We start from the raw sequence: 13,146 nt of genomic DNA, 5'->3' as shown, positions 1-13,146 counted from the left end.
CAGTTTGAATCCATTTCTCATCATCTGTAAGAGCCAAAAACATGACAACAATTTCTGCAACGATTTTTCCTTTATTTTCTTCTTCTTTTTTTTTATTTTCGGTCAGAATGTTCAATTAAAGCCTTTTTGTATTAATTTCAAGGCTGGAAACTACTGGGCAATGTTCATTGTGATTGATCTCTTCCTATGGCTTGCAGTTCGACCTCTGGAATCTGAAAGCTGAGCTCAGTTGCATCGCTGTCTCTGGATTAATGCTGTTCTTTGAACTGAACACATTAGCACAAGGTATTTTATCTCTGGGTATCCTTGGAAGTGAGTTTCACATCATTACGAGTATCTCAGTACACTGTTGTCGGAGATGGGATCGACTAAGGATAAAAGAGAGGCTAAGTGCATACAAAGAGACCATATCCATCAGCAGACTAACTAATACAGCTGAAGAGGTGGACAGGAGTGTTTGGCTGGAAATCCTTTCATCAGGTTAAAGGATATTTTACCCCACAATCTTGATTTTGTTTTTCCAATGTTGTCAGTGTCTACTTGTTATTCACTGCCTTGGTCAGTTCAACAGATGATTTCTCATTAGTTTGTCATTAGCCACAGTGCTCATCAAAGTTATATTCAAGGTTGCCAATGTAAACATAAAAGGAAAGTACACACCCAAGAAGAGGAATTGTAAAAATTTTGCAGGTATATGCTTGGCACATTTTTTCTTCAGACTTCACTCATTTGTGGTCAGTACAGACTGTTGGTGTTAATGAGCACAGTTACATTGTCTTCTCTGGAGTTAGATGAATGAAGATCTGGCTTTTTTTTGCCTTTAACTGGAGGTGCCTTCTCTATGGTAAATATGTTTCTGATGTCAAGGGGCATAGATTTTTACCATTAAGTCACTTTTGTATCAGAAAAGATTTAACTGGTCACTCACCAAGTGCAGGAGAAACGCAAAGTGCTCCTACCAACACTTGCTTGCCAGCAGAAGATGAGTGTGCAGTACTCATCTTTCACATGTTTTTTGCCCTCCTAAGATGCTGGTTGAGAATGAACAATGTTTAGAAAACAAGTTGTCTTTCTCTGTATTCACCATCAAATGTCCTTATTTAAGGTCTTCCCAAACTTGTCACTCAGCTGCTGTATTAGTTTTGCCAGCTCACCAGTAGCTTGGGACTTTTCCTCTAGGAGTTCATAGCGGAGACTGGAAATATCTTGTTTGATTTCTTTAAGTTCTCCTGAAAGAGGAAAATGTTCTTGTTAGCCATACTGAACTAAGTCACTCTGTTTCCAAGACCTAAGAAAGCAATAATTTCAGTGTGTTTGGTCAGGAATGTGTGTGGAGCTGCATTTGATCTCCCTGCATAACACTCTGAATATCTGTAGTTATAAGGAATCACCTGTACATCCAGCAGTGGTACCAACAGCAACAGCAAACCTGTGTGGAGAGTTCATGCTTTCTCAAATTTGGTCTCTCTCCACAAATTGGTCTCCACCTACATAGGGTATTTGCAGGAGGGTAGCATTTAAGAGGTGTTAGAGGTTCTTTTCCATCTGCACACAAATTCCACACGCCACCACAGCAATATGAATCTGGATCCCATTCAAAACAGTGTCCTTGGGGCAGGCCTGGGCAGTGCAGCCAGAAAATGTTTTACATAGACAGCAAGGTGATGCTGGGTATTGGCAATACCCTGGTAGTTGTAAAGGAGGGAGAGTTAGAGCTACAGGGGTGAGCAGGGCTGGGTGAAGATCCTGGGATATGTGTGTTCTGCTAAGGGAAAAAAGGGATCTGGAATTTCAAGGGCACAAGGGTGGACCAGAGTCAGCACTGCTCACCTGAGCAGTGAGCAAGCTCTCACTACAGAGGATCTTAACTAAGCTCAACCCTTGTACAGGCCAGATCAGCAGCAGTAATAGCACATGCTTGTTAGTGGGTCAATTATAAAATTTCACTTGCCTTCATTGACCTCGTCATTTTCCCGGTCAACCTGAGCCTTCAGCACATAGCGCTTAATCAGACGCTTCATTATCTTCTGAAAGGAGAACAGAAACACTCCTTTAGTGGGAGACTGTCCACATTCCAGACTTATTATGAGAAATTCAAACATCTGGTTTCACTAGGGATAATTTATTATTATTATTATTATTATTATTATTATTATTATTATTATTATTATTATTATTATTATTTCCCATTTTATATTGTGAACATTGTACTACAGTAGCTGATTGACAGCCACTCCCTCATGACCCCACATATGAAGCACTTTGGGGTACTTTTTGGGATGCATGTGAATGTAGATCATGTCCCACAGACAGAAAGAAAACACAGATGATCCAATAGAAAGCTAAGGAAATAGGTTCCAGAGCCTTCTTTTAGCATGTTGGTGTCTAATAGTACTTTACAGGAAGAAATAAGTGGTTAATTAATGATGTTAGCAAACTCATTCACAGTGCAGCTGACCTGAGGTTCACAGAAAGACTGCTAGCCTTGCCATTGGGTTTTTAAGAGAAAATAAATTTAGAGAAGGACAGAGAAAAGAGAGGCTGAATGAAGGTGGGGAACTTGGCTTAAATGAGAAAAGTGTCTTACAGAAATGGTGGATTTTAAGAGACATATATAGTGAAAAATATAGAGCCATGTAAACTTACAAAATGGAGATGACTGCTAGGTAGAGTACATACAGAATTAGATGATGGTTATGGATATGAGCTTGCAATGTGCTATTATTCCAAGAATGTCTAAGTTCCATTTATCTACAAGGAAAGTAACTTTGGCAGTTGTGGGCTGCACACTGGGCTACAGCTGACAGCCACATCTTCACTGCAGAAAGGACGCCCCAGTGGGGAAAAAATATAAAAACCTATAAAGGAAAAAGAAATAAAAATATATAAACATAAAAAGAGCTGCTCTCTCAGAGACAGAGATTTAGATCCATCCTCTGCAAACACAGGAGAGCTCGGTATCTTTGATTGACCAGATGTCCAGTATTAAGGAAAAAGCCATTGACAGCATGGACTCACTTCTTCACAGAGCAATCACATCTCTGCTTGGAACATCACTTAAAAATGCTACGTAGGGTGTGAAGGATTAAGGAAATGGAACACCTGCTCTTTTTTCTGAGTAGCCAAATAAGGATTATAGCAGTGCAAAAAGCTCGTGAAGATCAAAGAAGGATCCAGTCATTTGTATATGCCATGCAGCCATGGAATATGGGATGACTAAAACTTGTATGTCAGAGGCATCTGGCTAAGCAGGTGAGTCACTAAGGCAACCGAGATGAGGCACAGTGCACGTACGGTGTGTTGGAGATGGCCAAGGTAGCAGAATCCAGAGGGAAGTAGGGCTGTCACCTGAGAAAACATAAATGAAGTAATGTTTGGGGAAAGTAGGGAAATCCTGGATCCAAAACTAAGTAATTTTTTTCAAGAGCAAAAGTCAGAAGAAATTTAGACTAAAACAATGACTCAGAACACAGGCTCTTATTACCTGGAAAAAAAATGATGCATCACCTCTCTTTATGCCAGTTCCCATATTCTCTTTGACAAAGGTATAGTTTTTCCTAGACTAGTTTATTCCCAGATCATGGCAGCTGTGTTGACTTGTTTCTCATGCTTTTCAAAATGTTTAAGTTGTGTATATTTTTGTTATCCTTCTAGAGCACTGTCCATATGTAGTCTTAAATACACAGACTGCACAGGCTGCAGACACATCACTTGATAAACACTGGAGAATGATAAATGCTGGAGAAAACAGTTCAGCAAGAAGGTTTTCAAAGGTTTTCCCAGCTGTAGAAGAAAAACTTGCCAGCCAGATTACCACACTGTTCCTTCTTCTTTATGTTTAGATAATCAAGACTATTATACTCTCCTTATACTATTTGGGCAATTTCTTCCTGCAGCAACCAAAATGTTCTAAGGTAGTTTGAAGAAGAACCTGGCATTTTAAAAACAAAATAACAGGTACTTATTTTTCTATTTATCTTTCACAGCCGCCTTTGGCTTTTTCAGTATTGGAAATAAGGATCTAATTTACCACAAACACTAGGTGGTCTCATTGAGAAATAATAGCTACATTAAAAGAACCAGTCCAGCAGAGGCTGACACATCACCTGTGGGTTTGAACAATGGGAATGTGTCAGAAGAACTGAAATACTACTTTGAGCAGGACACAATCTCTCATCCTTTTCATTTGATGGAATCAAGCCAACTAACTCCAGATATCAGAGTGAATGTATCCCATTTCTAGCTTAGATTTTTCCTATTGTTGCAGAAAAGTCTGAAAATATTTTAAAACCAATAGAAATTTCTTACTGGTCTGCAAAACAGTTTGGGAGCCCGTTATGCTGGAAGCTGTACCAACACAAGACAAACCACTTCTAGAACTGCCACTGCACATTTTAGCCAATTTAACTATGATTTTCCTCATCTGTCTTTAATGTCTGTCACTTCAGACACATCACTTGTCATCAGATTCTTTTTCACTTTATGTTAAAAAAGAAGGCAAAACTCCTGGGGGACACAGTCTGTTTACTTAATTGCCTAGCACAGGTTTGCACAAGAAATAACACATCTGCTGGCACAACACTCCTGCTGGACAGACACCTGTGGCTCCCTGTGCCACCTCTGCAGCCACAGGGGTTCTGAACCATAGCACATTGCAGGTTTAGCTTGGCAGGATGAGCCAGAGGAAGCACATGCAAATGGTAATGCAGCAGCTGGAGACATGACTCTGAGCCCTGGGAAATGAAATGCTGTCAATACAAGATGGGAGAAGTAAGGTTGGATGATGTATCCTGTATTAAGTTCAACACCCTCGAGTGGAATTAATTAGCATGACAAATGCTAACACGTGCATATTTCCAGGGGTGAGAGGCTGCCTTTGGCTCTGAATACCCCAGCCCAGCCCTGTGCCAATGCCCAGCCTGGCACATCCCAGGGTGGCAGCCTCTGCGAGAAGGCAAACGTGACCCTTGCAGATTCTCCCTTGGCTCTTGCTTTCATGCTGTGATTACCTGGTATCTTGTGGGCTTGTTATAAGCGTTCTTCCCAGAAAAACTCTCTGTGTTTTGAATGCTAGAGTGAAAACGAACTTTCTGAAATTATAAAACATCATGATATGATTAAATCAATGATAGCTTCTCATACCCAGACAGCCCCAAATGAAGCTTTAGGAAAACATTACAAAATGGTTTTATGTACAGTAAAAGCCAGAACATTCAGGCCAAAAAAATAAATTTTTGGAAGACAGAAAAGAATATAAAAACCACATAAATTAATGAAAAAATCTAGATTCTAAATTATCTGGGCAGAAATGGTATTCACACACAGGTTTTAGACAAGGTGTTAAGAGGCACAAAATACTTTTATCGTAATGAGTCTGATGCTTATCAATTTAGAACACAACTTAAGAAAGATAACTACTTCTATTTGGAATGAACGAGACTGTGGTACAAAACCAAATTCCGAAACACAATCAATTTCCACTGGTCCTTCAAAACAGCAGTGTTCTTTGCTACTTCTTTTGGCTCAAGAAAAATATGTATTTTTTTTAAATAGACTATTTTATTTTTATCAGAGGCATGACAGCTGTAGAAGCTTCCAAGGAAACTTTTCTGGACACTACACACAATATTTGTTGGAGGTTTCTTTGACTGTAATCCAAAAACCTCTGAGGTTTTTGGTCCAAGACTAACAAAAAAAAATTTAAAAAAATCACTTATTCAGAGGAATAGATATCATAGACTTGTGCACCTAAATGGAATTCTATGTAGAGGGAAGGCCCTGGGTAAGGGCTTTTCTTCCCTGGTTGAACCAGAGATCCCAATAATTTTTTTTCTTTCAAATCAGGATGTTTATAATGATTTGATTATAATCAAATTATAATTAAATTATCTGAAGTAATAATGTAATTTTTTTAAAAAAATCTTTCTTACTTACAAGTGTGTCATGAGCTTACAGAGACTCTTGAAGATGATGTGTGAACAAAATCAATAGGCAAGCGAGAAATGTCTGATACTCTTAACTGTTTATGCTAAAGCCATGGAAAATATGAATTTTGCATGAGTTCCACGATAAAGGGCAAGCCAGACATTTTCACTCATCTGTCTTGGGGAAGGAGAGGCTTAGAGAAAATTTTATTACTTTGTTTTAGGCTTTGAAGCAGAAATTAAGTTTCAAACAAAGTCAGCTTAGTGCAATTTGATTCAAATAACATTTAAAAAACATTTTTAAATCATTATTTGAAGTAGTTGAAGGAGAAACATTTCTTTCATTTTGAGACTCCACTGTTCTAGTGGTTCTTCCAGTAATCAATAGCAGCGTTAAATGCGTTTGTAGACATGCTTGTCTATCTTGGCAATGCTCCCCATGCTGGTAGTTAAATTATTTGCTAATACAGAGTAAACCCCATGGACAGATTTCTCTTTTCAATTTAGGTGCTGGCAGAGACTGGGTGAGCACCAGACCTGAGCAGTTCTCTCAAACTCCTGGGAGGATGATCCATCCTCCTTGGCGGCCATGGGCTTTGTCTGGAGCTGGACAGCTCGGTTGTTTGCTCCTCCAAGAGATCCAGACGGACCTTAAAGCAGCCTGCATGTCCCAAAGGCAAACTCTGCAACTTCCCTTCTCCTCAGTCTGTGTTTCAAGGTCACAGCTGAGGGTGGCCTGCACACAGGAGAGTGTCCCCATTTCTCCCCTCCCAGGTCAGCATCACGCAGCTCTGCTGGGAGAGCCTGCAACAAGGGGCCTGAGCCAGACAAGCTGTGAGCCTGTTTGTGCCTCGGCTTCTGCCCCTCTCTTTGACCTTGCTCATTTGGCCTTGGAGTGCCTGCTTTTACAAAAGTTTAAAAAGTGCCTGCTTTTATAAAGATTGCCCTTTTCCTTGTGCCTGGTGCAATGAGGCCACTCCTTTGAGAGGACCCTCTGCTTGCAACGGTGAGGCCTGTGAACAACATGCAATGATGAGGTCTGTGAACAACATGCAATGAATGATGAGGCCTGTGAACAACATGCAGTGAATGATGAGGCCTGTGAACAATGTGCAATATGAGGCCTGTGAACAACGTGCAATGATGAGGTCCTGTGAATGTGCAATATGAGGCCTGTGAACAATGTGCAATGATGAGGCCTGTGAACAACATGCAATGATGAAGCCTGTGAACAACATGCAATGATGAGGTCTGTGAACAACATGCAATGAATGATGAGGCCTGTGAACAATGTGCAATATGAGGCCTGTGAACAACGTTCAATGATGAGGCCTGTGAACAATGTGCAATATGAGGCCTGTGAACAACATGCAATGATGAAGCCTGTGAACAACGTTCAATGATGAGGCCTGTGAACAATGTGCAATGATGAAGCCTGTGAACAATGTGCAATATGAGGCCTGTGAACAACATGCAATGATGAGGTCCTGTGAGCAGCTGTGCTGTCCCTGAGGTCCCCGTGTGTCATGCAACCCCCTCCAGAAGCTCCCTAGCATGAATCCTTTCCACAAAGAAGCTGAACAGTGGAGATAAAACATACCCGTTTTTTGGAATTCAGCATCCCCATCTCAAGGTCATTTTCACAGTTTTTGGCCTTAGATTTGCAGAGTTTTATGAGGCACATTTTTATTCTCAGTATGAGATAATAAAATGATTTAGGGCTTGGCACTAGATTAAAAGGAGCAGGTAAAGTCCTTCCTTCATCAAAGTAGGATAGCCAGAGCTTGGCACGTGCAAACTTCCACTCCACATCTGCATCCTCCTTGGGAAGGGAAGAAGGGAAAACAAATCAACATCCAAATTAGGAAATAGAAAGGAATTTAGCTATGACCAGGACAAACATACATGTAGGAGTTAACTACAACCTACAACCAGATTCTGCCTGCCAGATCAAGGCCCCTGCACAAAATGTGTATTTGTAGGCTTCTCTGTGATAATCTCAAAACAAGGAAAATTTAAACTGTGATGCAGAAACAGAGCATATGTGCCTTCCAAATATTAGACTGTTTCCTTGTATATCAAAGGGGTTGTCTCAGTAACAATCTGGGGTTTTTTTGCTATGCTGATAATTGAATGTGTCAGAACATAGAGACATGGAAAGCAGAAGAAACTTTAATGAGCACAACAACAGCAAAGACTGAGATGAACTGCAAAGCTCTGTGTCATCTCTTACAAGATTGTTACCATCATTGGCCAGGAATCCCCTTAGGGAGGCTCAGACACTGCTTTTTCTATCATCAGCTGATTTCCTCTTGGATCCTGTCTGCATTCACCATCGTGTATCCCTACACACTTTAATTCTCCTACTATTCACCTCCTGCCACTGATGAAGGTGGAGAAAAGCTCCATCATTCAGTGTCTGTCACTCTCCTTTATGAATGTCAAAGTAGGCCAGGATCACTTCCAAGTAACAAGGGCAAGGCTAGGAAATATTTTATGGAGGAAATCATTCACTTGGCATTTATACAGCAGGATGATCAGGGCCATGTATCAGGAGCATTTATCAGGCAGACAAAAGAATGAGATACAGCTGCTGTACTGTGTTCACTGGTTTACATGGAGGGCAGAAGCAGCAACAGAGGTGTGGATCTGCCAGCTCCCTGTACTCATGTACATCTGTGTTCTGCTGGAATTCAAAACCTCTGATTACCCTGTACCTCTAGAACCTGGTCAGGAACAGGCATGACAACATGGAGATGATTTCTGCCACAGTTACAGCAATGTGTCTTTACCAGAGCAGCAGCATTCACTTCTGCCATCTGCTGTTCTCACAGTTCGGGGTTGCACCTCACAGAATCCTTCAGGTGAATTACAGAATAAACCACTAGTGAACAGTTCTAATCCCTTTCTGTTAAGCAGTTAAAAGTACTACTGATGGGAGCAGTTCTGTTTCATGGCTAGCAAAAGGACTTTTTTCCATAAATCCAAATTTGTCAGGAAGAACCAATATCTGATAGTATTTTCATAAACAAAAGAAAACCAGAAGCACCTGAAGAGAGATGTTAAATGGAAGGCAGGAAAATACAAGACAAAAGGTCTTGTCACTCCAACTGATAATAAAACATCTGCCCACTGACCATAAAGGAATTTAATTCCCAAGTAATGTCCATCCTAGGACCTTACTGACATTGCTCTGGTCAGATAAACACTTTGGCAATAGGGACTTTCTCTGCAATCATCACAATCCCTGGGGATATTGAAGGATGTGTGGATGTGGCACTTGGGGACATGGTTTGGTGGTGGCTTTGGCAGTACTAGATGAATGGTTGGAGTTGATGATCTTACAGTTTTTTTCCAAGCTACATGACTCTGATTCTATGACTCTCTTTAATCTCACTTCTAATGAGTACTGAACTGAACTAATATGAGAAGAACTAGTTTTTCCTCTATTAGGAGGATCTGGGCCAAAGAGCCCATACTTGTTTCTCTTGCTGATACTTACAAGTAATCTTCAATAAAATTTTGAAAATTTCCATGCAATCAAGAAGGATGATAAAGCAATTTGCCAAGAAAATGGCCATCACAAAGTTTAAACTGGAAAGTTAATATAGGACATCTATTCAGATATTTTCAAGTATCTTTTTTTCTTCAAGAGTATATCTGTCTACTACAATAAACAAGATAATGCAGTAAGAGCTGAGACCCCTTCTGAAGTAAAGCTTGTTTCAGTTGAATAGGATTCAGGGAATTGCTTGATCCTAAGTGATTAGAAACCTTTGGAGAAATGACTCTGCTTTCTGCAGTCCTGAAAGATTCTGGGACAGAGAGCATATGTAAGGTCTCTCTGACATTTAGACTGAGTTACAGCACACACAGGATAGAGTTTTATTTGTACTACAGTTCATGGATGAATCAGACATTACAGTAAGAAAATATTTTCAGCCCTGGCCTTTTTCAATGTCAGGTTCTGAGGGAAGATTAGGACAAGTAATTAATACAAACCCAACTGCAGAAGTTTGACATTTAACAAATTAGAAGTAAAAGGTGACTCAACATTAACATTATCCAATTTTTTTCTGCCTTTATTTAGATTAGCAGGGAATTGTTTATGTCCAAAGCATTTAGCAAATCCACTCTGCTAATAGCCACACTACTGAGCAGGGCTGGGTAAACCCTGCAAATGCCTTTCTGCATAAATCTATTGATATTCCTTGAGGGCTCTGTTTATATGCTTTAAAAGATGTTTTTTGTAAATGTCCACAAAGTCATGTTTTGCAGACCCCAGAGACTTCTCAAAAAAATTGTATCAAATTTTATGCCTGGTAATTGGAAAATATGGAATTTCTAAATGTTTTTATGAATGCATATGAGCTTCAGATCTATGTGGGCTGGAGTGTTTAAGCAGTAGAGAGCAGGGTAAAAAATCAGAAGAAATATTACTCTGTCATAAGTAAGCAATGCAGCCAAGGCAACACACAAGGATAAATTATCATAACTAACTAAGGGATTGAAAAATATCACAAACCACTTTCATTAAATATACATAGAGGAAATTTGATTTACTCACAGAGGGTCATTAGAAAACAAGGAAGCTGAAATAGGTATTGAAATTATTCATTTTTGATTATTAAGTCAGTCATAATTTGGGGACAGACTCAGCCTTAACTCTTATACCATGTAAGATGTTTCCAGGATTCTAACCTTGGATGTCGAGTAAGCTACGGCCTCCTTGGGTTTTTAGCATTTTCATTATCAGTAACAATTAAGCACATTGAGTTTGTAATCTGATTTATCTTACCTCAATTTCCTGATAGGAGTTGTTGATCATGGCTATTAGCATATTAAGCAGCACAACCACCATAGTCACGTTATATACTCCATAGAGTACATATCCAATATTCTCAATGAATTTATGGTCGTACTTCAGCACCACAGATATCACTTCAGATAAGCCAAATATTGACCAGAATAAGGTTTTAAAACTTTCTTCTACCCTAGAAATAAAACAAACAACCACTTTATAGAGTTGACATCGGGTTAGCCAGGCCAGATGCTAATAATAAAAGCAGTAATTCACAAATATAAATATGTCTTGGCATAGTTATTTCAACCCATTATGCATCACCCAGGGAAGTGCCAAATCACATTTCCTGATTTGATAAAGAAATATGATTTCTGATTAATACTACAAAGTTACAGTGTGCCTTGATTTGCTCCATCTATTCTTATCAGGTGCATTACACTTGGATTTTGTATCCCTAATAGGGATAACAAATCCATGGGCAACTTGAAGTTTGAAACTTTTTATGTAGGGCTTTTGCTTCTACACACTCACTCTTTTTTCATCCTGAGAAGATAGAACCAAGTCTGACCTCCTTCTATGCAGTTTCCAGGGCAGAAGAGAAGCGTGTCTTTTACCCAGGAGAAGGGATTGAAAAGTTCTGCTTTGTGGCATTAATATAAAGAACACAGAGTGCAAATATAGTCAGACCATAGTCTGATTTTCTTCCCATTCTGCTTTGGGACTGCAAACATATCAGACACCCAAGCATTTGTAGGAAAAAAATGGATTTAAGGAGTGGTAGAAGATGTTGCAGAGAGGCATTTTGATTTGCTTATTATCCTTGCTTGAAAGTAGAAGAGAAAAAGAGGAAAATTGAAAGGTTGAAAGATAGGGAAAAGGGGAATAAGCCAATGACAAAGAAGAATGTGGCCAGACTAACAGGTCAAAAGGAGACTCACATCCAAGTAGTTGGGGCTGTAAAAGTGGAGGGGAGCAGCCACATCTGAAAAGGACAGAAGGAGGAGGAGGAAGAGGAGGGATGCTGGCACATTTTAAAAGCATTTTGCCTAATATTTAACTTGGAAGGCATTTTGCCTTTGCCGAGCAATCCTTAGCCCATTAACAGTTAATTGCCTCCTTTATCCTCCTTAGTGCTAGGAGGTAACACCTTCAAATGAAACAATGCCATGTAAGATAATTTTGATGAAATGTTTTTTGCTAGGATGGCAGATTAATCCTGCTAAATCTGTTTACAAAAACATCTTATAGACACAAACCATGGCATATTCAACAAGAAAAATAAACTTCACATCAATTTCAGCATCAATTATACCATTCATTAAAGCAAGGGAAATTAATTTCGACACTTGGAAAAGCTGGTGCAGATTCCTGGACAGTTCCTTTCTCCTGAAACAAACGAGTTTTTAATTCCCTTCATAATTTGTGGTACTCCATTTCATTTATAAGTAGTAGTAAAACTACAGTAAAGACTACAATACTTAGGCTATATTTTGTCTTTTGGGGTGTAACCTTGAGTCATGTTTCAAATAATTGTTGCACAGCTTTATTGATCCCCAGAGCTACTGATCCACACTCCCTGACCCCTGTTGCTCTGTGTGGCTGCAGAGATACCTTTGGGGGATGATCTCTAACCGTGCTGTACTCAGGTGCCATCACTGCTCCACCTGCTGTGCATTTCCTCTCCTGTTTTCTGCTGCCCTCATCTGCAGCCGAGCTGACCTGGTATTAATGTGTCAGACTCCCTGCACTCTACAGAGGCAATCTTCTTCAATAGATGTACTTTCCAGTTAAGGAACACATACTACACCAGTGATCTCTGGCATTGAAACCCACACTAATAAAAACTATAACTCCCAGTCTTGAGCCCAGCTGCCCCCTGCTATTAACTTTCCTTTTTAATTTAGAAGGTCCGCTCAGTTTTCCACCCTGCCGGCAGATTTTAATACAATGTGTCAGCTCTGCTCCTTTTCTTCAGCTTAAACATAAACCTCTTTTCTGGAGCAGTGCCAGATTCTCCTGGAAAAGTTAATGAGCAGTGAATGCTGCAAGCAGCGTTGACCTCCCAGAGGTAAGGGCAGGAGTTCCTCTGGAGTGTCCATAAACCTCATTTCCAGGGTCACACAAGGCACCGGTGGCCGTGGTGGTGGGACTGGGAGGCTGCTGGAGAGGTTGGCCTAACCTGTAGCACCAAAACGATGTCTGGCAGTGTCCCCAGGCAGATGCAGGTCTCCCTCTGCCAGAGGAAATGATTTAAGGAGAGCTTGTTCTAGTCCATCACTACCCTTCAAAAAGGCTGGAGGACTCTTTCCTTCTCTGTTTTAGATTGCTGCCAGATTTCACGAGATCTGGCACAGGTTGCAGGGAACATCAGTTGGGCTTTCTGTTTTTTTCAAGAGCTTCTCACTAAAACATGAGCGG

At 40.1% G+C, this 13,146-nt stretch overlaps 1 protein-coding gene across 1 annotated transcript in view; it reads right to left on the bottom strand.

Moving 5' to 3' along the window:
• Window positions 1–132: 132 nt before the first annotated feature.
• The window catches only part of TRPC7 (transient receptor potential cation channel subfamily C member 7), a 95,971-nt gene continuing 82,957 nt past the window's right edge, over window positions 133–13,146 (bottom strand). Inside the window, exons 12-17 of the mRNA XM_086852167.1 lie at window positions 10,723–10,918; window positions 7,525–7,746; window positions 5,010–5,090; window positions 3,295–3,348; window positions 1,952–2,027; window positions 133–1,229 (exon numbers count right to left, since the gene is read on the bottom strand). Coding sequence (XP_086708293.1) covers window positions 1,087–1,229; window positions 1,952–2,027; window positions 3,295–3,348; window positions 5,010–5,090; window positions 7,525–7,746; window positions 10,723–10,918 — 772 coding nt within the window. The 3' untranslated portion in view covers window positions 133–1,086. The remainder of the gene's footprint in view (window positions 1,230–1,951; window positions 2,028–3,294; window positions 3,349–5,009; window positions 5,091–7,524; window positions 7,747–10,722; window positions 10,919–13,146) is intronic.

This window comes from Cyanistes caeruleus, chromosome 15, assembly GCF_971803275.1.
Source record: "Cyanistes caeruleus chromosome 15, bCyaCae1.hap1.1, whole genome shotgun sequence".
In the NCBI taxonomy this organism is placed as follows: domain Eukaryota; kingdom Metazoa; phylum Chordata; class Aves; order Passeriformes; family Paridae; genus Cyanistes; species Cyanistes caeruleus.
Note: the sequence above shows the minus strand (reverse complement) of the source record. Positions and strands in the feature narration are given on the sequence as shown.